The sequence below is a fragment of the Schistocerca cancellata genome, chromosome 9 (assembly GCF_023864275.1).
Source record: "Schistocerca cancellata isolate TAMUIC-IGC-003103 chromosome 9, iqSchCanc2.1, whole genome shotgun sequence".
Taxonomy (NCBI): domain Eukaryota; kingdom Metazoa; phylum Arthropoda; class Insecta; order Orthoptera; family Acrididae; genus Schistocerca; species Schistocerca cancellata.
Genome location: NC_064634.1, coordinates 385,320,213 through 385,348,089, shown reverse-complemented (window position 1 = coordinate 385,348,089; position 27,877 = coordinate 385,320,213). Strand labels below are relative to the sequence as shown.

The following is a 27,877-nucleotide window of genomic DNA, read 5'->3' as shown; positions in this document are numbered from 1 at the left end:
CGGCCGGCAAAACCAGAACAGAACGGAATGGAAGCATTAGAGACGTGCTACAGACGAATGTCAAAAATTTGATGGACTGATAAGGTTAGGAAAGAGGGACCTCTACGCAGAATAGGGAGAGAAGGAATTTATGAAAATCACTGAGAAGAAGAAGAAGGGGCAGGATGATAGGACATCTGTTAAGACATCAACGAATAACTACCATGGTACTAAAGGGAGCTGTAGAGGGTAGAACTGTAGAGGAAGACAGAGATTGGAATACATCCAGCAAATAATTGAGGACGTAGGTTGCAAGTGTTACTCTGAGATGAAGAGAAGAGGTTGGCACAGGAAAGGAATTGGGCAGCATCAAAAGAGTCAGAAGATTGATGACTCAAAAAAGGTCCAACCGATTCCGTCAAGGGCGTTAGAGAGGCACTGCAGGCGATTCATGATGTCAGCAAGAGCACTGACGTTGGTCATCTGCTGCCGTTGCCCATTAATGCCAAATTTTGCCAACCTGCCCTAATGGATACGCTCGCCGTACTTTCCACTTTGATCTCTGTGATTATTTCACGTAGTGTTGCTAGTCTAAGCAAAAGCTTAGCTCTAAGCAAAAGCCGTTGCTCTCGGTCGTTTAGTGAAGGCTGTCAGCCACTACGTTGTCCGTGGTGAGAGGTAATGCTTGAAATTTGGTATTCTCGCCACATTCTTGACACTGGGGATCGCGTAATAATGAATTCCCTGACCATTTTCGAAATGGAATGTCCCATGCGTCTAGTTCCAAATACAACTGCGCTTCCAAAGGCTGTTGATCCCCACTGCCATAGTCACGTCGGAAATATTATTTTTCACATGAATCATCTAAGTACAAATGGGAGTTCCGTCAAGGCACTGACCTTTTATACCTTGTATACGCGATACACCACCAGCTGTATATGTGCATATCGCTATCGCATGGCTTGTCACCTCAGTGTAATACTCGACGCAGCTTATCGTGTTGTTCACTAACCACATGTGTCGTCAGTCCCGGTCTTTTATGTTACAAGCTTCAACAGGAGCGTGGCTTGTGTTTGGCAGGTCGATGGGCACCAGCTCCGGGTCCAAGTCTGGAGCGGCCCAGTCGTCATCGGCAGCGGGCACGCCTGGAACGCCTGGCACCCCGGGGACGCCGGGCAGCGGAGGCCCGCAGGGATCCAAGGGCCAGGGAAAGGGCCAGGGCGGCGCCGGGGCCGGCGCCAGTGCGGGTGCGAAGGGCGAGCACTCCTCGGTGAGTCAGAGGTCACGAGTCACTGCACACTCCCAACCCTGCAATGCGTGCTGCACTCACCACGCTGGCGGTAAGAGAAAGAGCGATGCCTCCCACATAGCTTCCATTCACTCGAGATAGGAAAAAATGTTCTATGACATTTTTGGCTGGGATATCCCATGGGGTAGGTTAAGCCGCCTGCTGAAAAGCGTGGTGTGGATAAGTCAGAGTTTCCAGAATGAGATTTTCACTCTGCAGCGGAAGTTTCATATCAGCGCACACTCCGCTGCAGAGTGAAAATCTCATTCTGGAAACATCCCCCAGGCTGTGGCTAAGCCATGTCTCCGCAATATCCTCTCTTTCAGGAGTGCTAGTTCTGCAAGGTTCGCAGGAGAGCTTCTGTAAAGTTTGGAAGGTAGGAGACGAGGTACTGGCAGAAGTAAAGCTGTGAGTACCGGGCGTGAGTCGTGCTTCGGTAGCTCAGTTGGTAGAGCACTTGCCCGCGAAAGGCAAAGGTCCCGAGTTCGAGTCTCGGTCGGGCACACAGTTTTAATCTGCCAGGAAGTTTCATAAGTCAGAGTTGTGTCGTATGTGGATTCGTTGTGTGCAATGAATGATGTACAATGTGAAGCTATGTTTGTGTTGTATGATGATCGAGAGAGAAGGGAAAGGGGTGAAACCCGGTGCGATAACATGGCCTCCTACTCTCGATTACCACTAAGATACCCGCAAAGCTTAATGTCCCCATCCGCTAGGCAGATCGTCAACAATGGCGTCATATGCTCTCACTTCATGAGAAACTGCAGAGAAGAGTGGAATAGACTGGTGATCAGAAAATTTACGCCATCACATTTCCTCCCTTTGCCGTCCAAATATTGGCAGAGAAAATTTCACCCACCACCAACATTCGATATGACTTACTTCAGAGTGAAACGTTACCTCACCGGCCTACGTTATCTATCTCGACTACTTAGGAAAGTTACTCAAGACGAAACATACACGCTTACAGAAACACCGTAAACATATAGACTGCACGCTACCAAACCAATACTCAAATATTATTACTTTTTTCTATCTCAGTTGCACTGACAATTTGGGTCAATGGTGACTGGTTTCGAATGTGACCATTCGTTATCGAACCATTAGTTGAACCACTCAATTAATGGCTCGATAATGAATGGCCACGTTCGAAACCAGTCACCATTGACCCAAACGTGACGATTCAATATCAAAGCAGTGTGGTGGTTCAGTTAATATTCCAGTAATGGATCGTCACTTTTGGGTTAATGGTGACTGGTTTCGAGTGCGGTTCATTTAATGGTTCGATAATAAATCGTTACGTTTGGATTACTGGTTTCGAAAGTGGCCTTTAACTGAACCATTCAGTTAATGGTTCAATAATGAATGGCCATTTTCGAAACCAGTTGCCATTGACCCAAACTGACATTGCAAGCGAGACAAAAAGATAATGAAATAATAAAACAGAACATGCTTCCTGACACTTTTACTAACGCAGTGTTGGATTTTCAAAGATACTCCAGTATTTCCATGGCTATGGGAAGTTGTTTGTTTGTTTTGTACTTACTGCCTGGGAATTTCAGTTAGCACGGATTCTTTCACTTCCGTTCACAAAAACGTTTTTTAAGTCATTGTACATAATACATTTAATCACAATGCAGCTATTAGTCTGGACGCAGAGCCCACACAACTTAAAACTGATTCATTCAAGAAATAAATTTTCTGAGTTTTTGGAGTAAGGGATCCAGAGTCTCTGGAAATTTGTTACAGAATTACTGCATTTCTTTTCTTCCTCAAATTAGTTGTGGATACGTATTGCACTGGAAATACTGCACAACAGTTTTAAGAAGAGATACGGAGATAGTTAACGATTGAGGCCAACTAACAATGGGAGACTATTTCGTTCGGATCACGGATATACTTTAAACTCTGTGCACTTTCAGTAGTTCATTAGGACAATATAATATGCTTAGGCGATTTCGAGAAAATAACAAGTGAAGTTTTATGCGTCAGTGATGTGGCGGTGCGTTGCGATCCTGAACACGAGATGGTGGTGGTGACGCGGTTAGCGTTCAAGCTCCGCAATCTGTGGATTGCTGTATCGAGTCCCGCTCACATTTTTTAACTCATATTGTTTTCAAAACCAGTCGTATCATTTCGTACATATTACCTTTGAAAGGAAATACTATGAAAACTCATGTGCATTAGCATGAACTTTTACTGAATTTGCAGTGTTATTTCACTGTTTGCTAATTTTTATTATCACAACAAATGTATTTATAAATATCAACAAGTGAACGACAAGACGCATAAATTTTTCCTTAAAATGTATACCTATTGTCAGTTTCGAAATCCCTTGTACCTGCAGTCGCGTAAAGTACCGACAGCTGATTTGCACCTGGAGGCTTCGAACGGTAGGCACACGTTCCTAGGACGAGAGACTGGCTTGGAAATATCAAGTAAAACGTCGATAAATAAAGATGTGAATAACTTTATTCAAATGGTTCAAATGGCTCTGAGCACTATGGGACTTAACATCTGAGGTCATCAGTCCCCTAGAACTTAGAACTACTTAAACCTAACTGACCTAAGGACATCACACACATCCATGCCCGAGGCAGGATTCGAACCTGCGACCGTAGCATTCGCGCGTCTCCGGACTGAAGTGCCTAGAACCGCTCGGCCACCGCGGCCGGCAACTTTATTCAATAATACATTGAGTTACAGCATGCCAGAATGTGAGGATAATGTACGATGAATCGTCGGATGTGCTTTCGACATTACAAGTTGCAGGGTGATATTCTTCATACAGTCACGGAAAAAATAAATTAAAACTGCTCTACTACAATGAAAGAATTTCGGTTTTCCCGCAGGCACAAAGAATCTTCAGAGTTTCTGGGAAAAAATAACGCTCTTTGACATTTTGAAAAATTTCTCTCTTCCGACACTTTGATGTAAAACCATGCGTAACGCAACATTTTCGTAAATATGGGTGCCTAAAATTGGCGATGTACGATTGAATGTATTTTAACAGCATCTTCACGAAAAGCAAATTTCTTGTTGATTGTCAATCAAGTTGAACAAGTTTGAAGACGACTGATAAGGTTTTTAACTTGCGTATAGAAATATAATTCGCATAAATTTACTGTAATAATAAAAAATAGTAAACAGTGAAATAACATAGGAAATTCAATAAAAGTTAGTGAAGATATTTGTGTCTTTTGATATTATTACCTTTCAAATGTAATATGCACAAAATAATATGACTAGTGTTGAAAAAAATACAAGTTATAGAAACGTGAGCGGGCCTCGACACAGCGTTCCACCGATTATGGAACTTGAACATTAATTACATGACCGCCGACATCTTTCACTCGCCGGCCGCTGTGGCCGTGCGGTTCTAGGCGCTTCAGTCTGGAACCGCGTGACCGCTACGGTCGCAGGTTCGAATCCTGCCTCGGGCGTGGATGTGTGTGATGTCCTTAGGTTAGTTAGGTTTAAGTAGTTCTAAGTTCTAGGGGACTGATGACCACAGATGTTAAGTCCCATAGTGCTCAGAGCCATTTGAACCATCTTTCACTCAGGATTGCAACGCGTCGGCACATCATTGACGCGTAAGACTTCTCTTGTGATTTTCTCGAAACCGCCAAAGTAGCACGTCTTTCTTCTTAAATATTATTTTGTCCTAATGAACTATTACAAGTGTACAAAGTTTGAATTAAATCTGTGGTCCGAACGTCGAGGCCACCATTGTAAGTAGTTCCTCCCTGAGACACTAGGCCAACGTTGTAATTTACTGTCAGTTAGCGGTAGACTCCTACGAGGCTATAGTCACAGGCGTGTGCGACGTTTTCACGCTTGCAGACCTCTTGGTTGCTCGTTGGTATGGAGTATCCTGGACTGCACTGCATCCACAACGACGGGGTAGATGGCGGGCGGTTTCTTAAATACATGCTAAGCTTAAGGATACTCGTTCTGCCCCAGAAAATCCCTCCATTATCAAATTGACTGCTCCTTGATGTCTCAATATCAGTCCTATTGGACGCGCGGGGTGGCCGTGCAGTTTGAGGCGCCATGTCACGGATTGGGCGACCCCTCCCGCCGGAGGTTCGAGTCCTCCCTCGGGCATGGATGTCTGTGTTATTCTTAGCATTAGTTAGTTTAAGTAGTTTGTAAGTCTAGAGACCGATGACCTCAGCAGTTTCGTCCCTCAGGAATTCACACACATTTGAACTTTTTTTCTGTCCTATCAACTGATCCCTTCTTTTTTCTTTCTTTTCCCCTCGATTCGATTTAGTACCTCTCCGTCAGTAATCCGATCAAGTCTGCACATGGCAGATCACGCGAGTGTGTAATTATGGTTTGCTTGCGGTTATTGTGGGGCCTTCAAATGTGTTCGTTTCGTCATCGTTTACGGTTCCTGATCGTTCAAGTGTTATTTACGTTTATCTTCACTATTTCAATAGTTTAAAGGAAAAGTATAACTGCAATGGAAACATACCACAGAAAAAATACTGTAAAATTTGAATTTTCAAGGGGCAACGAGCCTTAGAAATCCGACAATGGATAACTACCAATCTCAGACTTAATAGATATCAAGTATATTTTATTTCAAAATTTCTTCTAACCTAGTTTACGACCGCGTTCTTTGGGTGTGTTCAGGAAACTTAAAAATGGCAGTAGTTTCTGGACTTGCGGCCAAGTTTTCTGTCAGTGCGGCAGAAGACGACTAACGTGAGTTTTTAATGTACTAATGGAAGTGCCGAACAATGGTACAAGACAGAAGTTACAATGTGTGTTCGTAGATTTTCCCGGCGAATGAGATGCTTGAAGATCCTCGGGTATGCAGCCGGGTTGACTGGTCGTTGTTGAACGAATTTTCGACGCCGTAACGTGCCATCATCATCAGGTTACTCCTGTTGACTGACGTCCACGTAAACATTGACGTCAAATATCCAGTTAGATCGGTGATAAACATAAAGGTCTATGAGAACCATATAACGTATCTGGAGCAACTCCAGTCGTGTTCCATATGCAACCAGACTGACCATGTTAAGTAGGAGTACCCGAAACGAAACTTTCATATGGAAATAAATGTTACGAAATGTCAGTTTCTATTTTCCGATCTGTTTGTAGGCACAAACAGAGCTTCAGATGTGGACAATATGGTCCGTCTGCGAACAATGAGGACACTATTCGTGATCCCCCTGATTCAGCAGTTATGCACACCACAGTGAGGGAAGCACTGTTTCAAAAAAAAATAAAATAAAATAAAAACACCCAACGTTTCCAGTAACATTTCCTGCAGAGAATCGATCTGAAATCGATAACAGGAAAACTGCTCAGGCAGGCAGGATTCGAACCTGCGACCGTAGCTGTCGCGCGGTTCCAGACTGTAGCACCTAGAACCGCTCGGCCACCTCGGCCGGCCATAGTCAGGGAGTGACAAAGATGTTGCAAACGTATAAAATCTGCATTTTCAGCTTTAGCGAAACCTCGTCACGGTTCAAATTAGTGTGTCTTCAACAGTTTTTCTAGCAGCTGGAATAGACAGCCGAACTCTAGGGACGTTAACAACGGCGACATAAAAGGCCTACGCCTATGTAACCGGCACATCGGCAAGTACAATTGATGGGATCTGTGTCTTACGAGATTTATTAACGCCACAGCTGCCAAAATTGGCTGGTAAACTTTTAGGATCACTGTGCCTACGTAAACAGAATTAATTTGGCAAAACAACAGGCCTTTCGCGGTAGGTATTACTAGAAGCTAAACACCAGCTTACTCTACGACATAGAATTAAAAGAGACGGAGTTACGAACACGGAAGGCTCCCATAAGAAATATTAGGAAATGCCCCGGCAACAAACTGCAATGGTGGATGCGGCAAGCGAAACCAAAATTGAAGACATTACCCAGAGAGTATGGTTACTAGCGTGAGCGGGAGAAGTGCACTGAAGAATTCCCTTTCCTTTGCTTTCGAGAACTCTAACATACAGATCAAATAACCAGTAATAGCACACAAATAAAATAGAAACATCTATCACAGTACTACAGAAGAGTGAGTTGGAAGCTCTTAAAGTGAGATGAAGACATGACATCGCATAAGAGGAAACTGACTCGCTTTTTCCACCTAGTATGAACGACAAAGCGGGCCCGCTACAAAATAACGGAGGAATTTAAAATATGAGAGGAGACAATAGCCCAACAGGATCTCATAAAATACGGAATTTCCGTGAATTATATGTGGGAACTGAAGGAGACGAGAACTATAAAGCTTGTATTCTGCAAGATATCGTTGCTGCCGTAAGTGGCGCAGAAAACAGTGCCCTCGCTGACGTAGTAATGTAAGATGAAGTATTTGAAGCACTGTCCACAAGCCGATAGCAAAACAGTCAAGTGCAGCTGGAGTACCAGCAGAGCTCTACCTTAATTACTGAGACATCCTAAAAACCGAACTTGACGGCTTAACAACAGTTGGAACGTAGACAACTCCCTGGAAGTTTCCATAAAGGACAAATAGTACAAGTACTGAAGAAATATCCACCAACACAGAATGTTTGAGGCCAATAACTCTAATCCATGCTGGTCGACCTATTAACTCCAAAATAAAGCAGGTAATAAAAAACGTGGTAAGAGTTCATCAGACGTGTTCAGTACTTGGACACAGTATCATAGATACATTTCCGCAAAGTGATAGCAATAAGATACATCTACAATTTAAAAAAAAAGGATCTCTGACACTACAAACACTTAGTATGCACATATTATATCCTGGTGCCGCTGAACACACTTCTTGAGATTGCTGCATTTTTTTCCGGCAGTGTAGCATTCATGAAACTTATAGACTTCCTTCTTCATCGAAATGAGGCCACTATCAAGGGTAAATGCCATGCTACACGGTATCAGTCTGGCGTGAGTAATTCTTAATACAATGTGTTACGCTCTCAAAGTAGGCAAATTATGCTACGATGTCCTTCGCTTTCTGCCAGTCCTCGAGTAAAAGATGCCAGCCACTTTTTGTCAGGTTCCGCAGAATATCACCTCACAATTCTTGAGTACGTCTACAGTATTTATGGAAGAGGAATGCGGTTGGAATTCCCCACGAAGATATGCGGAGAATTTGAAGATGAACATAGAGCTAGATGTTCAAAAATGGCGCTGAGCACTATGGGACTCAACTTCTGAGATCATTAGTCCCCTAGAACTTAGAACTAGTTGAACCTAACTAACCTAAGGACACCACACACATCCATGGCCGAGGCAGGATTCGAACCTGCAACCGTAGCGGTCTTGCGGTTCTAGACTGCAGCGCCTAGAACCGCACGGCCACTTCGGCCGGCAGCTAGATGTTCTTATACAGGTGTGACAGGGGCCAGAACTCTGAAGGATGGCGGACACAGTACGGTATTGGGAGAAGCACGGCAGCAAACGTAGTACCCAAGAAATCCCAGGTTTGCCGGTCAGCCTTTCTGGGTGTTGCAGCATTCAGAAATGTCAGTGTGAGTTGTGTTTGTCCTGCACCAAGCGTGAGCCTAGCACCATAATCCCGCTGTGAACACAAGCGCCGGTTTACGAGACGCCTCGCGACAGAGCAAACAGCCCGTGTACCCCTCGCAGCAGACACCAACGCCGCCGTCCGCTCGACGGTCAGAGCCTCGTCTCTCACGCCGGCGCTCTTCTTCTTTGCAGATGGCCTTCCTGCAGAACCGCTCCATGTCGATGCTCGACATGTACATCGACAACACGGAGTCGTCTGAGAACGTCGGCCAGATACACTTCAGCCTCGAGTACGACTTCCAGAACACCACGCTCATCCTCCGGATCATCTCGGTATGTTTCACGACAGAACAATTTTTGCTCAATATTTTGCCGTCCTACTATTTTTACTTTTAATTCTCTCATTTCCACTGGTAACTCAAAGTAGCAGTTTGTCCGGCGCAGTACTTCTACAAAAAATCATTTTGTTAATGTTGCAGTTCCTCTTGTTTCCATGCTACTAGTATAATCGTCAAAGAGCTCCATGTGAGGTATGTAACAAATGCAGGTACCCACGTCGTTTCCAAACGTGTTATAGGGGAGGAGGAGATTAGAGTTTGAAGTCACATCGACAACGAGATCATTAGAAACGGAGCACAAGCTCGTATGACGAAAGGATGGGGAAGGAAAGTGGCCGTGTCATTTCGAAGGAACCATTCCGGCATTTGCTTTAAGCGATTTAGGAAAATCTCGGAAAACCTCAATCAGGATGGCCTAACGCGCGTTTGAAACCGTCCCGAATGCGAATTCTTTGTACTAACCACTGCGCTACCCCGCTTAGTCAAATGTACAATAAAAGTAGAAACTTTAGGCATATTGTACGTAAACAACATAGAATGCAAATCTTTAACATAATGCAGCGCGTCAGCAACTGTGAAATGTACAGAAAATAAACAATTTTTTCAGCCTTCAGTTGCAAGGTAGTTTTTACTCGTTTACCTAGGTTTCGATTCCAGTAATGGAATCTTCTTCAGAACAAAAAATTAAATTATTTTGAGAGCCAAACACTGGCCATGTCACAGATTAAAAATTAAAACAAAGACGCATAATCATAACATTATGTCTGTCAAAATTAAAACCATTAAGGCGAACGTAGACGGGGCTGCGCCGGCCAGAAATAAGGACCACACGTGAGCCGCTCTGACATAATCTTATGATTATGCGTCTTTGTTTTAATTTTTAATCTGTGACATGGCCAGTGTTTGGCTCTCAAAATAATTTAATTTTTTGTTCTGAAGAAGATTCCATTACTGGAATCGAAACCTAGGTAAACGAGTAAAAATTACCTTGCAACTGAAGGCTGAAAAAATTGTTTATTTTCTGAACATAGAATGCCTCACCTCAGTGATACACGGCTCAACTCCTTACTGTATGCAGACCAACGTAAAAACATTTGACAGCAATCGCTCATTTTACAACTGCAAATATTTTTTACCAAAAGTTTGTTTAAAGGTTCACATGTAACAATTTAGCAGAAGGAAAACAAACAAACCCACTGAAGATACGAGGGCTGCCCGGAAAGTAATGCACTGAATTTTTTTTCTCATCCAAAAACAATGCCACGAATTGGAAACGTTACGTGTGTATTATTTAAAGTGAGCACGCCAAGTTTCCGTCACTTCCGACGGATAGCGTAGTTGTAGTACAGTTTCAAAATGGCGTCTATAGATGACGTACGTTACAAACAACGTGCCGTCATTGAGTTTCTCACTGCAGAGAAAGAAACTGTGGGGAATATTCACTAACGTTTGTGCAAAGTCTATGGAGCATCTGCTGTCGACAGAAGTACAGTTAATCGTTGGGCACGGAGGGTGAGGTCATCAGAAGGCGGTTCGGCGGAGCTCCACGATTTTCAACGGTCGGGAAGGCCATCCACGGTTGTCACACCTGACATCCCTGACGTAGCTCCCTCGGTCTTCCACTTGTTTGGTCCATTAAAGGATACCATTTGTGGAAGACGTTTTGGGGACGATGAGGAGGTGATTCACACAGTGAAGCACTGGTTCCGCCGCCAGGACAAGGATTGGTACGACAGGGCATACATGTCATCGTTTCGCGCTGGACGGAGGTTATAAAATGGGATGGAGATTGTGTTGTATAATAGGGTGTGTAGATAAAACACCATTCATTCGTATGTGTAATTGTCATTATGTTCAATAAAGAATTGTTGAAGAAAAAAATGTGGTGCATTACTTTCTGGGTAGTTCCCGTAGCACATAAAGTCCTGAAACATATACGAGTGAAAACATAAACTACAAAGCTGTCTTGCATATGGCGGGATTCCTCTCCAATCCCATAACAAAATTTAACAAATGTTATCCGCAATTATTAATATATAAGTAGCCATTAAAACTGCACCTCCAGGGAAAATAGCAGGTAACAAATTTTACTTATTTTGCATGTACAGTGTAGAAGGAAGTTATGTATCGATGGTAAAGATGACCAATAAGCATTACCAGACATCTACAAAAATGTAACCCATTAATGAGTTTATTTATAATATGTACAGCTAATAATGGAAGTATGCAGAACTTTGAAGTGCTGTAGGCTCTTCTGTGGTGCTGAGTCACATACATTATACAGTTAGAGTATTTTTTTTTTATAGAAACAAGTAGTCTTGAATGTTGATGTAATCATACAAGACAATGACATTAATGTCGATGTATTTTCCTCACTACAGTCTACCGTACCAAAGTTGATAAGTCTGCAAGTTCGCCGAAGCTTCAGGGGCGATGCTCTGAATATGGCTTCTTAAAGAGACGCGCCGGCCTATCAGAGCAACAACAAGGAAGTCATACGTATTCAGCGTCCTCTGGTGGCGTGTAACCGTAGCACCCCCATCGGAGACAGCGAGCGATAGAATTGCGAGATCGCCCAGCGGCTCACTGGAGGGAGATTTAAATCTCTCATATTCCACGCATCTGCGAACGGCACACAGCACGCCGGGTGCAATCGATGCAGATGCCACCTATACAGCAGACAGAATACATGATTAAATGTTTATATTATTGGCAGTATAACAAGTGAAAACTTTAGTACGTAGAGCTGCCACCTCTGGTCCAACAGCAGCTCTAATTCGCCCCGTATCGAGTCTGTCTCAGTTTGTATTGGACGGGAAAATCGCCCCTCTCTGTTTCAACGTTATGCCAGAATTTATCAACAGTAGAGGCCGGCCACCGTGGCCGAGCAGTTCTAGGCGCTTCAGTCCAGGACCGCGCTGCTGCTATGGTCGCAGGTTCGAGTCCTGCCTCGGGCATGGATGTGTGTGATGTCCTTGGGTTATTTAGGTTTAAGTAGTTCTAAGTCTAGGGGACTGATGACCTCAGATGTTAAGTCCCATAGTGCTTAGAGCCATTTGAGCCATCAACAGTAGAATCAGGCGTGTTGTGACACAAGTCTTTCAACAACCCATTACTAGATGTTCTCAGTAGAAGAGAGGTCTTGAGAATGTGCTGGATAGGGCAACAATTAGACAGCCTCTGTATTGAGGAAGCACAGGAGAGCACAGTCAGTATGTGGTCTGGAGTTATGTTGTTGAAAGTTAATACCACGGAGACATTTAAGAGGAAGCACTGCCACCGGCTTTAGAGCATCAGAAACGTAACATCTGCTGTCCAAATTACTAGCTACGTCAATCAGAGGCTATCGCTTTGTGTACCCAGTGGCACCTCACACCACCACCACCACCACCACCACCAACACAGCTGCTGCTGAGCCTAATATGATGACTGTAATCTGGAATGTTCGTTATCCTTAGAGCCTCCACATGCGGGTGTGTCCATCGTGACACTTTGCGCAGACCTGGGACTCATCTAAAAAACAATGTGGTCCCACTTCTGTGCCCAGTGCTGTCTTTGGGTACATCACTGCTTGCCTGCCTGTCTCTGCCGTCGTCTCAAGGGAATTAGTAACAGTGGACATGACTGTACAGTACAGTACAGCACAGCCGAGCCAATAATACCGTATCCTCTCGGGCGCTAGTTGTGTGGCATCTCTGAGCCACTACATGGCAATTCTCTATTCGCATGAGAGTCGTCAAATCCCAATCCGTGCGAGCATCACTATGGTGAAGTGGTCTCAGTAGACCATGATCCTGCTGCCATCGAATTTCAGCCCATGTTGGTAGACGTTTCCACTTTTTGCATGAGTCATAACTCGATTTTCTCAAACAAATAAATAAATCAATCAATCAATTAGGTTACAGATTGAAAACCATACTGCATAAGCTCGTATACAGATTGTAGAGGGCTTTACTTCTACCTCATTTTGGAGGGTGTTGACCCAGTTTTTTCAGGCTAGCAAATGGGAAGTTGAGGTACATAAAATAGAAACCAAATATCCTCATTTTGACTGTGATATTAACTGATAGTATGTGTAGTGCTACATTACGAAGTGATGTGTGTATAGTGTGGCATTGACTGGGAGTGATAAATTAATAGTGTAGCACTAGCTTCCTACATTACTGATAAATCTCTTTGCAAAACAGTATTGTACATTACAGATAACCTCAATGAGGCGACACTGTTTCAAATGGACTTGGATGGTACTGGTATAGGTGGAGGCTCTAATCTTTATCTGGGCATACTCACTTAGGTTTTCCGTGGTTTTTCTAAATTATCGGGTGGTTATAATTAAACTTTCCCTATTTAGAACGTTATAACACGGAAACTAATTACCATACGAGTACCGAACTTGGTAGCATTAAGATCCAGAGTGGTGGGTGCATGATTTTCACGCGTGACAGCGCCACCGTCTAGTTCCAACCATGGCCACCATGTCTCACACACCTGACCAGTCGCAGTGCACTTGTTGAATGTTTCAACATGAGTTTGGACAAACGGAGCAGGGCATTATTGGTGAAGCTCTATTATCAAAACAACAGTAATGCTGCAGCTGCACTTCGAGAATATCACCGGCTAAAAGGTTTACGGAAGGGTCCTCTTTCTCCACCTGCTGTGCGGAGCATTATGAAGAAGTTTGAATCAACTGGAGAACTGGGCGTCGCTCCGGGAAGAGGCGGAAGACCGGTTGCACCACAGGTGGTTGATGAGATCGCTCTTGCTATGGCAGACAACGCTGCACGTAATTCCCAATCGCCAGGCAATGCGCGTGCTGTGTCACGACAGTTGAACGTCCCGTGGTCCACCGTACGGAAGATGCTTCGAACCGTTCTCAAATGGTATCTGTACAAGATCCATATCGTACAGCAGCTTGTACCACAGGACGTACAACGATGTGTTGAGTTTTCTCTCCACTTTCTCGCAAGGACTGAAGCTGACGAGGGCTGGCTCTGGACCATCCTATGGACAGACAAAGTTCATTTTTCTCTGATGGGTGACGAGAGCACACAAAATTGCCGAGTGTGGGGATCTTCATCTCCTTTCACTGCGCATGAAGTTCCTCTGTATGGTGAACGTATCACCGTATGGTGTGGCTTCACGGCTACGTTCGTCACTGGCCCATTCTTTTTTGAACAGGCTGGCTTTGAAGGACCAAAGACGTGCTGTGTGATTGGCCAGGTTACTGTGATGTGCTTCGCCAGCATGTCATACCTGCCCTACAGAAGAGAGACCATTGAACTCAACAGGTTTCACGCAAGATGGGGAACCACCACACATCGCTCATGAAGTTCACCTGCTTCTCCGAAACCCACTTGGAAACGATCGAATTATCAGCCGATCGTTTCCAAATGCTTGGCGGGCACCTGATCTCACTCCTTGTGATTTCTGGTTGTGGGGCTACCTGAAGGACAGCGTTTACCAGGGGAACATTCACACCTGTGCTGATCTGAAGCGCACCATATCGAGAGAAGCAGCCAGCATACCTTCGTTCTATTGTGCAGGATGCAATTCCCCGCTTTCAGACACTTCTGGAAACAATGAGCACCATATTGAGCCCCTATTGTAGCACTAATGGTACCGGTAAGTAATGGTATGATGTACCGTACCAGCAAAAGTGTTTCAGTTAAACTGATTCTGCATTATTTCTCTTCCCCATGTCCTTGACATTAATGCTACCAAGTTTGGTCCTCGTACGGTAATTAGTTTCCATGTTACAACGTGTTAAGTAGGGAAAGTTTAATAAGAACCACCCAGTACTTCAGGAAAATTTCACAAGCTGCGACATTGTCGCGAATAAAACAGTGACCCGAACACAGAATAAATATCCTTTAGTTTAGTCTATGGTCACAAACTTTTTGTCAACAGATTACCGGTTTCGGTCCATAATGACCATTTTCAGATATGTGCTGCTGATAAGATGACTCTTGCATGTGCTGTTACCTACATATATTTGACGACGCTGGTGCTGATTTTGCATTTAACATTTGACGAAGCCACTATGGCTGCAGTACATTAGGACATTGTTTTTATAAAACAGATCTGAAGATGGTCATTGTAGACCGAAACCGGTAATCTGTTGACAAAAAGTTTGTGACCATAGACGTAAAGTAAAGGAAATTTATTCTTCAGGCAAATGTTGGAATGATTTCTACTGCAAAGGCGCGGCAGACTACCTGTCCCATCCTTCTCAGATATGTAAGTGAATAAACAGTTGTGTCACCTGAATAACAAATCCATCACGGACATGTCACTCCTTCTAAAGTTGCCCAGGTCGATTGTTGGTGACGTGATTGTGAATGTAACGTGAAGGAAGAAGCACAGTTAATTCAAGACCAGGCAGACATCATGTACTGACGAACCGAAACCGTAGGGCATTGGGAACGATAGTTGTGAAAAATCACTTTAAATCACCGGAAGGTTGGGTTGGGTTGTTTGGGGAAGGAGACCAGACAGCGAGATCATCGGTCTCATCGGATTAGGGAAGGAAGTCAGCCGTGCCCTTTCAAAGGAACCATCCCGGCATTTGCCTGGAGCGATTTAGGGAAATCACGGAAAACCTAAATCAGGATGGCCGGACGCGGGATTGAACCGTCGTCCTCCCGAATGCGAGTCCAGTGTCTAACCACTGCGCCATCTCGCTCGGTCACCGGAAGGAATCACTCATGCTACCAGGAGTGCATGTAGCACAATATCCGTGCTTAGGGAGTAGAGAAGAATGGGCTGCAATCGTCGAGTTTCTCTCATAAGCCATACATTTCTGCGGCCAGTCTAAGCGAAGCTTGAAGTGGTGTAAAGACCGATGCCACTGGACAGCGGATGATTGGAAGCGGTTGATTTGGAGTGATGAATAGCTAAATGCCATCCGATGTAAGGGTTTGGGTTTGGCGAATGCCTGGAGAAAGTTACCTGTCATCATGTGTAGTGCCAACAGTGAAGTATGGAGGAGGTGGTGTTAAGGTGTAGGCTGTTTCCCGTGGCTAGCTGTGGCTCTCGTGTTGCGAATAAGAAAAGGCTAAATGCGCAAAGATATGAACACATTTTATAGCACTGTGTATTGCGTACAGTGGAGGAACAGTTCGGAGACGGTGATTGTTTATATTACCATGCCAAAACACAAGGGAAGGCACCACCTACATTAATGTCAACTAATAGGTGTCCATATGCTTTTTGATCGCAGTGTACTTTGTCAATCTGCAATACAATGCTAACCATTTGCATATCCAAGCACGTAGTACACTTAATGTCAACATGACGTCTGTTGCTTGCAGCCCTCGTTCTGTTGCTATTTTAATGGACAGCGGCGTGTATTGGTATACAGAATAAATATTAATAAAATCGAAACACTAAAGGGACAAATTTCTGACTGCAAATGGAGGAGAAAAGGTCCTATGTCCAGGAATGCATCATTGCCATGGTAGATGGCGCTGACGAATGGCAGTTCCTTGGGTATCGTGTGTTCCTTGGGTGTTGCAGGCTGCGTGATTGACCCAGCGTATTGTAAACACCAGAATGGTCCGTTATTCATGTCGGGAACAAGCAGAGATGCTGTTTTGGTACAGCCGTGATGCATCTCGACCATTTCCATCTGCTTGGCCGTACACAAACAAGTATCCTCACAGACACCAGCCACATCACACAACATTTCAAACCCTTTTTCTTGCTTGAAAAAAGAGACAGCATTGGTCGTATATTTTTTACTATCGCAAAATCGATTTTCTGTCACTGAGTGACCATCTTCAGTGCTATATTGAATAACTTAAATTAGGATGCACTGAGCTTACGGCAATCACATAGATTGTGTGATCATGGGTCCTTTCAGGCAGACGAACGTGCGTACACCAGATTGGGAGGACCGGGTTCTACACGACATTGAGACGAACTCCAGTACAAGCTGCAAAACTGGTATACGCAGAGTCCGCCATCTCCCTGTCCCTGCACATTCTTCCGTCTGACAGGACCCATGATCACACTAGCTCCCAAAAAGGGCTTGAAATGTTGTGTGATGTGATTGGTGCCTGTGAGAATACTTGTTTTGGTATAGTGTGCTGCCTCTCGATCGTTTCCATCTGCTTGGCTATACATATCACCATCTCGGCTTGTTCGCGGCATAAATACCGGACCATTCTGCTGCTTACAATACGCTGCCTAAAGCATATAGCCTGAAACACACAAGGTACACCAAAACGTTGTCACATGAACTGTCATTCGTCAGTGCCTTTACCATGGCAACGATGCATTTCATAGCATATTTCGTCCTCCATTTCCAATGGAATCCGTCCCCACCGTTTGTGGGTTTTATTGATGTTTAACCTGCATAAAAACTACTCATTTTCAAATTAATTAAAAAATAAATGAGACCGGATTTTTTAGCAGCACCATCACTCTGACGACCCCTCTGCTTATTTGTCTTGGTGAGATCGACTGAATTTGTAAGCAAGCATGCCTCAGCTTCCTTCGCACAGTGCAGTTGCGACTGACAGTCATGCATGCTCTCGTTTTTTCGCAGGGGAAAGATCTCGCCGCCAAGGACATCTCCGGCACGTCGGATCCCTACGTGCGCGTGACACTGCTGCCTGACAAGAAGCACCGGCTGGAGACCAAGATCAAGCGGCGCACACTCAACCCACGCTGGAACGAGACCTTCTACTTCGAAGGTATCACAACGCTGCGCCTTTTACTCCCAATATTATTGCTGAAATATACAAGATTCCAGAGTCCGAAGGAATCCTTGTCAATTTCGGTACATAATTATTAACTGAGTTAGCTCCCATCGTGATTGGAAGAAAGCACAGTTCACATCCATCTAGAAATAGAGTAGCAGAAGTGTTCCACCGATTTCATTGACGTATGTCTGTTGTAGAAACCGACAACAAAGTCTGGGCTGATAAATCAGGTAACTCGAACAGCATGACCCCCTCCATGCTAACCAGCACAGATTCCCAAAGCAATGATGATGCAAAGCTTAGTTTGGGCCTTCCTCACACGAGATTCTGAAATCCATGGATCAAGGCAGTCATTTAGATGCACTATTTCTTCACTTCCGAAAAGAATATCACTCGTTACACCACTGTGCCGTGATAGACGCAGCACAATTCTGTTGGTGCGAATTACTCTCAATATGCGGCTGGGTCCATGATTGCAAATAGCCGATCAAGTTGGAAATGTTACTGAACGCCTTGAGGCTCTGACACTACAGCTGTGTCAGTAGTAGTTGTGAAATTACTTGTAGCCAGTGCAAGGAGCTTTTGACGAAGACGATGATGTTTAGTTTGTCGGGCGCTCAACTGAGTGGTCATCAGTGCCCGAAGGAGCTTTTGGAGGCACTTTTGTTATCAGGATAGAGTGTCGTAGGTATAATTTTACTAAAGGTATAATAACATGTCATTTGTAATTTGAAGAAAACTAGTTGTGCAGCTTGATTTTGATTGCCTTTTTTTTATTTTTTGGATTGGTGGTGACAGGTGGATTCTTTTGAGTTTTTAATTGATTTTTGCCGCCTGATAATTATTCTTGATCCGGCCGCTGGTGGCCGAGCGGTTATAGGCGCTTCAGTCTGGAACCGCGCGACCACTACGGTCGCAGGTTCGAATCCTGCCTCGGGCATGGATGTGTGTGATGTCCTTAGGTTAGTTAGGTTTAAGTAGTTCTAAGTTCTAGGGGACTGATGACCTGAGATGTTAAGTCCCATAGTGCTCAGAGCCATTTGAACCATTTGAATTATTGTTGAAAAGTTCTTACTAATCAATATTGTGAAGTATAATCCACGTAATCAACCAAGTTGTACCACTCACCTGCCATTCCACATTAGGGCGAAGTGAGAGTTGTAGATTTCTGAGTAATGGGTTCCAGTGTTACAACTGTGAAAAAAATGAGTTAACAGCGGAAGAGGAGCCCTTCAGATTCAGTTGAAGGGGAGGGACTAGATAGAATGAGGAGGGAGATGGGGGCTGCGGAATGGATAACGGGAGTCGGTAAGAAGGCTCCTCTTAGAAAGATATATTCAGATAGTTTCACATGCTGTATCACCAATAGATTGGACCAACTGTCTGAGCGTATAGGAGAGGAGTCCCTCGTAGCTGTAGGTGTAGGAAACTTGCAGCAGACCTCAACAGTAGCCTAAGTCAGCTGTAAACTGAAATACACTGAAGAGCCAAAGAAACTGGTACACACGCCTAACATCGTGCAGGGCCCCCGCAAGCACGCAGAAGTGCAGAACATGACGTGGCAGCCACTCGACTAGTGTCTGACGTAGTGCTGGAGGGAACTGACACCATGAATCCTGAAGGCCTCTCCATAAATCCGTAAGAGTACGAGGGGATGGAGACCCAACTCGTTTTATTTGTTCATGAGACCCAGAAAATACACTCCTGGAAATTGAAATAAGAACACCGTGAATTCATTGTCCCAGGAAGGGGAAACTTTATTGACACATTCCTGGGGTCAGATACATCACATGATCACACTGACAGAACCACAGGCACATAGACACAGGCAACAGAGCATGCACAATGTCGGCACTAGTACAGTATATATCCACCTTTCGCAGCAATGCATGCTGCTATTCTCCCATGGAGACGATCGTAGAGATGCTGGATGTAGTCCTGTGGAACGGCTTGCCATGCCATTTCCACCTGGCGCCTCAGTTGGACCAGCGTTCGTGCTGGACGTGCAGACCGCGTGAGACGACGCTTCATCCAGTCCCAAACATGCTCAATGGGGGACAGATCCGGAGATCTTGCTGGCCAGGGTAGTTGACGTACACCTTCTAGAGCACGTTGGGTGGCACGGGATACATGCGGACGTGCATTGTCCTGTTGGAACAGCAAGTTCCCTTGCCGGCCTAGGAATGGTAGAACGATGGGTTCGATGACGGTTTGGATGTACCGTGCACTATTCAGTGTCCCCTCGACGATCACCAGTGGTGTACGGCCAGTGTAGGAGATCGCTCCCCACACCATGATGCCGGGTGTTGGCCCTGTGTGCCTCGGTCGTATGCAGTCCTGATTGTGGCGCTCACCTGCACGGCGCCAAACACGCATACGACCATCATTGGCACCAAGGCAGAAGCGACTCTCATCGCTGAAGACGACACGTCTCCATGCGTCCCTCCATTCACGCCTGTCGCGACACCACTGGAGGCGGGCTGCGCGATTTTGGGGCGTGAGCGGAAGACGGCCTAACGGTGTGCGGGACCGTAGCCCAGCTTCATGGAGACGGTTGCGAATGGTCCTCGCCGATACCTGAGGAGCAACAGTGTCCCTAATTTGCTGGGAAGTGGCGGTGCGGTCCCCTACGGCACTGCGTAGGATCCTACGGTCTTGGCGTGCATCCGTGCGTCGCTGCGGTCCGGTCCCAGGTCGACGGGCATGTGCACCTTCCGCCGACCACTGGTGACAACATCGATGTACTGTGGAGACCTCACGCCCCACGTGTTGAGCAATTCGGCGGTACGTCCACCCGGCCTCCCGCATGCCCACTATACGCCCTCGCTCAAAGTCCGTCAACTGCACATACGGTTCACGTCCACGCTGTCGCGGCATGCTACCAGTGTTAAAGACTGCGATGGAGCTCCGTATGCCACGGCAAACTGGCTGACACTGACGGCGGCGGTGCACAAATGCTGCGCAGCTAGCGCCATTCGACGGCCAACACCGCGGTTCCTGGTGTGTCCGCTGTGCCGTGCGTGTGATCATTGCTTGTACAGCCCTCTCGCAGTGTCCGGAGCAAGTATGGTGGGTCTGACACACCGGTGTCAATGTGTTCTTTTTTCCATTTCCAGGAGTGTATTAGATACAGGCTCGTAGGTAGATGCTATTTTCCTTGACTTCCGGAAGGCGTTCGATACAGTTCCGCACTGTCGCCTGATAAACAAAGTAAGAGCCTACGGAATATCAGACCAGCTGTGTGGCTGGATTGAAGAATTTTTAGCAAACAGAACACAGCATGTTGTTATCAATGGAGAGACGTCTACAGACGTTAAAGTAACCTCTGGCTTGCCACAGGAGAGTGTTATGGGACCATTGCTTTTCACAATATATATAAATGACCTAGTAGATAGTGTCGGAAGTTCCATGCGGCTTTTCGCGGATGATGCTGTAGTATACAGAGAAGTTGCAGCATTAGAAAATTGTAGCGAAATGCAGGAAGATCTGCAGCGGATAGGCACTTGGTGCAGGGAGTGGCAACTGACCCTTAACATAGACAAATGTAATGTATTGCGAATATATAGAAAGAAGGAGCCTTTATTGTATGATTACGTGATAGCGGAACAAACACTGGTAGCAGTTACTTCTGTAAAATATCTGGGAGTATGTGTGCGGAACGATTTGAAGTGGAATGATCATACAAAATTAATTGTTGGTAAAGCGGGTACCAGGTTGAGATTCATTGGGAGAGTCCTTAGAAAAAGTAGTCCATCAACAAAGGAGGTGGCTTACAAAACACTCGTTCGACCTATACTTGAGTATTTCTCATCAGTGTGGAATCCGTCCCAGATCGGGTTGACGGAGGAGATACAGAATATCCGAAGAAGAGCGGCGCGTTTCGTCACAGGGTTATTTGGTAACCGTGATAGCGTTACGGAGATGTTTAGCAAACTCAAGGGGCAGACTCTGCAAGAGAGGCGCTCTGCATCGCGGTGTAGCTTGCTCGCCAGGTTTCAAGAGGGTGCGTTTCTGGATGAGGTATCGAATATATTGCTTCCCCCTACTTATTCCTCCCGAGGAGATCACGAATGTAAAATTAGATTCGAGCGCGCACGGAGGCTTTCAGACAGTCGTTCTTCCCGCGAACCATACGCGGCTGGAACAGAAAAGGAAGGTAACGACAGTGGCACGTAAAGTGCCCTCCGCCACACACCGTTGTGTGGCTAGCGGAGTATAAATGTAGATGTAGATCTCTTCTGAACAGCACGTTGCAAGATGTATGCTCAATGATGTTCACGTCTGGGGAGTTTGGTGGCCAGCGGAAGTGTTTAATCTCAGTAGAGTGTTCTTGGAGCCACTCTGTAGCAACTCTGGCTGTGTGGGGTGTCTCATTGTCCTGCTGGGATTGCCCAAGTCCGCCGGAATGCACAATGGAAATTAATGGATGCAGGTGATGAGAGAGGATTCTTACGTACATATCACCTATCAGAGTCGTATCTGGACGTACCAGGTATCCCATATCACTCCACCTGCACACGCCCCACAACGTTACAGAGCCTCCGCCAGTTTGACATTCCACTGCTGACATGCAGGATCCATGGATTCATGAGGTTGTCTCAATACCCGTACACGTCCATATGCTCGATACAATTTGAAACGAAACTAGTCCGACCAGGCAACATGTTTCCATTCATCAACTCTCCAATGTCGGTGCTGACGGGCCCAGGGGAGGCGTAAAGCCTTGTGCCGTACAGTCATCAAGTGTACACGAGTGAGTCTTCTGTTCCGAAAGTCCATATCGATGATGTTTCGTTGAATGGTTCACATGCTGACACTTGTTGACGGGACAGCATTGTAATCTGCAGAAATTTGCTGAAGTGTTGCACTTCTGTCACGCTGAACGATTCTCTCAGACGTCGTTGGCCCCGTTCTTGGAGGATCTTTTTTCGGCTGCAGCCATGTCGGAAATTTGATATTTTACCGGATTCCTGATATTCACAGTACACTCATGAAATTGTCCTACTGGAAAATCCCCACATCATCGTTATCTCGGAGATGCTGTGTCCCATCGCTATTGCACCACGTTCAAACCCACTTAAATCTTGATGACCTGCCATTCTAGCAGCAGTAACCGATCTAACAACTGCGCCAGACACTTGTCTTACAAAGGCGTTACCGACCGCAGCGCAGTATTCTGCCTGTTTACAGCTCTCTACATTTGAATATGAATGCCTATACCAGTTTCTTTGACGCTTCAGTGTAGAAAAATTCTACTATTAAGTAGTTCTCATGGCAGACGTGTAGGCCAGCAGCTGCAGGAAGTGTTTGGGGAGTGAGATCATGTCACAAGCATTGTGAATCCTAGTGCAGTGCTGACTCAAGTGACTGATAACATGGGAAGTTATGTAGGAATTGTACGAAACTTGATCAGATAGTGACTGTGGGTGGAGCTGGGAATAGTTTTGTAAGGACAGAGATCATGATGTAGGTGATGCCCAGGAGAAGATAATTACTCAAACTGGTTGCACACACTTGCACCTCATGCAGCTGTTTCAGCGTCATGTTCGGCTTCATCTTAATATAGCTGTTAGGCATATTAACATGCGGCTTATGAAGGCACTAATGATAGACTGTATGACTGACCTTGCAGGAACGCCAGCTGAGTCTGTCGATAGATCAGGCCTCACTAGATACGGCCTACACCTCAGTAGGAGTGGGAGGGGAGAGGGAGGTTGGGAAAGATTATAGGCGGCACTCTAGTGGAGAATGATGGGATCACTCATGGGAGTAACTGGCATTATGGCTGCACCTTTTTAAGATTAAAGTCAGCTGATAGGTATCACTGCTTAAAGGTGCTCTCTCTAACATAGGAACCATCTTCAAAAGATAAAGTATCTTAAGTGGTGAAGGAATTAACATATTTCATCAAAATATAAGAGGTATTAGATAAAAACATAGTGAATGCTTCTTGATGTTGACTCTGATATCATTAGAATATCAGAACACCATTTACACAATGTGAAAATTCGGAGGGTTTCTGTACCGGGTTCAGATTATCTGGTTATTTTTCAAGAAGTTTTTTGTGCAGTTGGGGAGTGGCCATGTGCATGAATCGCAGTATACAATTCGTGTCTACTGATGTATCAAAGCACTGCGCTGAACAGACCATTGAATGTTGTGTAGGAGCTGTTGAATTCAAGCCGGTCAGTGTGTCCGAGGGGTTCTAGACACTTCAGTCTGGAACTGCGCGACAGCTACGGTCGTAGGTTCGAATCCTGCCTCGGGCATGGATGTGTGTGATGTCCTTAGGTTAGTTAGGTTTAAGTAGTCCTAAGTTCTAGGGGACTGATGACCCCAGATGTTAAGTCCCATAGTGCTCAGAGCCATTCGAACCATTTTGTTGAATTTAGTGAAACTACACTTTTAATTATACTTACCTATAAGTCTCCTGAATCTAATTTCAGGGCGTTTCTGTTCAAGCTAGAGAGAGTTACTGATTCATGTTATTCGAAGTACCAAAACTTAGTTGTGTATTGAGTCTTCAACATTAATTTTATAAGTTTTTCTAGAAAGAAAAGGATGGTGCAAGCTCTGCTAAATTCATATCATCTGACTGTATTCTTTCCAGCAAGAGTGCAAAGGAACAAAAGAACAACAATAGACAATATTTTGTTCATTTTCCATTATTAGAGAGACATTCTGTTAGAAAAAGAGTGAATGGCCTTTCACACCATGATGCACAAGTTTTAACACTGAAAAGAATTTGTGGACGCTCACATGTAAAATATAATTACAAACTATTTAGAAATTTTAATCCACTGCCAACAGAAACTTTTTAAACCTTGTTAAAGAACAAGAGTGGCTGGTAGTTACGATAAATATAAGGGTTTCCTCAACACATTTGCCATGCCACTTGAAAATGAAAGTTGCTTTCTATTAGAACGTTTAAAGCAGGTTAATGGCACTGCCGGGAAACCTCGATGTCTGACTAACGGGATAAGGATATCATGTAGAAGGAAGTGGGAATTAATCAAAAGATGAGGAATTGTAACAATCGAGCTGCGTTAGTCCATTGGGAATTAATCAAAAGATGAGGAATTGTAACAATCGAGCTGCGTTAGTCCATTACAAACAGTACTGTTGGGTGCTTAAACATGCCATCAGGAATGCGGAAAGCCTGTGGGATGTAAATAGAATACCTAATTCTCGAGCTGCAATGGCCACTACTGTGTGGTGGAAGCCATCTTCATGTTTGCAGGAAGCATTCGTATCCCACTTGATGGATCCTGGGTTCAAATGATGGCGAAGGGGACGGAACGTAGTGTCGTAGGAAGGCGGGAGAGACAGGTTGCGGCCAGATATGAGTGTGAAGATACATTAAATTATTACATTTACGCATCAATACCACAAGCAGTTCTGAGGTATCAGGTATCTACCCATGATGAAACATGCATATTACACACATCAAAAAAAGTTTTGCATCACCCCAGTTCTCAGAACTCATGAATGTAGACGTTGACTGTGGATATTGTACCACAATGTTGTCTGTTCAGAGATGTCACTAAACCCGCCCAAAGATGTAAACAACCATACATGAGCATTTCCGGGCACGAAGGCATGCCGGTCCCCAGCACGGAACCGCCCGGCGGATTAGTGTCGAGGTCCAATGTGCCGGCCAGTCTGTGGATCGTTTTTAAGGCGGTTTTCCATCTGCCTCGTCAAATGCGGGCTGATTCCCATTATCCCGTATCAGTTACACTACCTCGGCGATTGCTGCGCAAATACTTTCTCCACGTACGCGTATGGTGTGAGACATCCTGGTGGTGGAGGGTGGGGTGGGGGGGGAGGATCCGCTGGACGCCGAACCGCACAATAACCCTGCGTTCGGTGTGGGGCGGTAGTGGGGTGAGTGGACTGCTGTAGCCTGTTGTGCGGTTGTGAACCACTGAGAGCTATGGTGGGGACGAAGCCTCTCTGTCCTTTCTAGGTCCCTCGTTCCACACAGTACAACACAAATGCATGAGTAACGCCTGTTTGACGGAGAGGGTCCGACAGCCAATCAGTTCCAGTCATTCCACCAGGAAGAAGGTACACAGCTCGTGTTATCTGTAGTTCAACCATGCCTAGACGGTCAATACCGATGTTCGATGGCTTCCGCATTGTTACTTTGTGCCAGGAAGGGCTCTCAACAAGGGAAGCGTCCAGGCGTCTCGGAGTGAACCAAAGCGATGTTGTTCGGACATGGAGGAGATACAGAGAGACAGTGTTTCTTACCACGAACAATACGAGACTGGAATAGAAGGGAGAACCGATAGATGTACTCAAGGTACCCTCCGCCACACACCGTCAGGTGACTTGCGGAGTATGGGTGTAGATGTAGATGAACTGTCGATGACATCCTCGCTCAGTCCGCCCAAGGGCTACTACTGCAGCGGATGACCGCTACCTAAACTATGGCTCGGAGGAACCATGACATCAACGCCACCATGTTGAATAATGCTTTTCGTGCAGCCACAGGACGTCGTGTTACGACTCAAACTGTGCATAATAGGCTGCATGATGCGCAACTTCACTCCCGACGGCCATGGCGAGGTCCATCTTTGCAACCACGACACCATGCAGCGCGGTGCAGATGGGCCCAACAACAAGCCGAATGGACCGCTCAGGATTGGCATCACATTCTCTTCACCAATGAGTGTCACATATGTCTTCAACCAGACAATCGTCGGAGATGTTTTTGGAGGCAATCTGGTCAGGCTGAATGCCTGTCCAGTGAGTGCAGCAAGGTGGAGGTTACCTGCTGTTTTGGAGTGGCATTATGTGGAGCCGACGTACACAGCTGGTGGTCATGGAAGGCGCTGTAACGGCTGTACGGTACGTGAATGCCATCTTACGACCGATAGTGCAACCATACTGGCAGTATATTGGCGAGGTATTCGTCTTCATGGACGACAATTCGCGCCCCCATCGTCCACATCTTGTAAATGACTTCCTTCAGGATAACGACACCTCTCGACTAGAGTGGCCAGCATGCTCTTCAGGCATGAACCCTATCGAAAATGCCTGGGATAGATTGAAAATGGTTGTCTATGGACGACGTGACCCATCAACCACTCTGAGGGATCTACGCTGAATCGCTGTTGAGGAGTGGGACAAATTGGACCAACAGTGCCTTGATGAACTTGTGGATAGTATGCCACGACAAATACAGGCATCCATCAGTACTAGAGGACATGCTACTGGGTATTAGAGGTGCCAGTGTGTACATCAATCTGGACCACCATCTCTGAAGGTCTCACTGTATGGTGGTACACCATGCAATGTGTGGTTTTCATGAGCAACAAAAAGGGCGGAAATGATGTTTATGTTGATTTCTGTTCCAATTTTCTGTACAGTGTTTGTAACTGTAGTGCCGTTCAACGTTGTAATTTATTTATTTATTTATTTATTTATTTGTTTTTGTATTAAAGAACTTGTAGCAAGTTCTCCAGCATGCAGAAAAATCCCCTGAAATTCCCATTGGGATTCTTGTTGCACGCAATTTGCAACGAAACGTTAGCGCCAGGATTTCACCCGGAACAGATTCTGCCCATTCATTCCCCTCCACAGGAAGGAACTAGTAACGGAACGAGTTCCGCCCTTTCACTCCATCCACAGCGAATAAGCACACCCAAGTACATTCTTTGGGATGTTCCCATAGAGTGCATAGTCTTTGGTCTTCATCGCATGTTTTCTGTTGAAGATTTGTTTACGCAGCGAAGGCTGACAACAAAACGCTACTACCCTGTCCGCTCGCCGCCCTTGTACTAAGCGGGCGAACACTAGCCGGAATGTCCAATGTGAGCAAGCCTGGTTGGTTGATTTGAGGGAGGGGACCAAACAGCGAGTACATCGACCCCATCGGATTAGGGAAGCATGGGGAGAGAAGTCGGCCGTACCCTTTCAAAGGAACCATCCCGGCATATGCCTGAAGCGATTTAGAAAAATCACGGAAAACTTAAATCAGGATGGCCGGACGCGGGTTTCAACAGTCGTTCTCCCGCATGCGAGTCCACCTGGCTCGGTAGCAAGCCTGGTATACACCACGTTCCCCGTCGGATAGCGTCG

The 27,877-nt window shown here is 45.5% G+C and overlaps 1 protein-coding gene across 1 annotated transcript in view; it reads left to right on the top strand.

Moving 5' to 3' along the window:
• The window catches only part of LOC126100460 (synaptotagmin-7-like), a 151,398-nt gene that overhangs the window by 87,302 nt on the left and 36,219 nt on the right, over nt 1-27,877 (top strand). Inside the window, exons 2-4 of the mRNA XM_049911067.1 lie at nt 1,060-1,249; nt 8,938-9,078; nt 17,632-17,779. Of these exons, the coding sequence (XP_049767024.1) occupies nt 1,060-1,249; nt 8,938-9,078; nt 17,632-17,779 (479 nt within the window). The remainder of the gene's footprint in view (nt 1-1,059; nt 1,250-8,937; nt 9,079-17,631; nt 17,780-27,877) is intronic.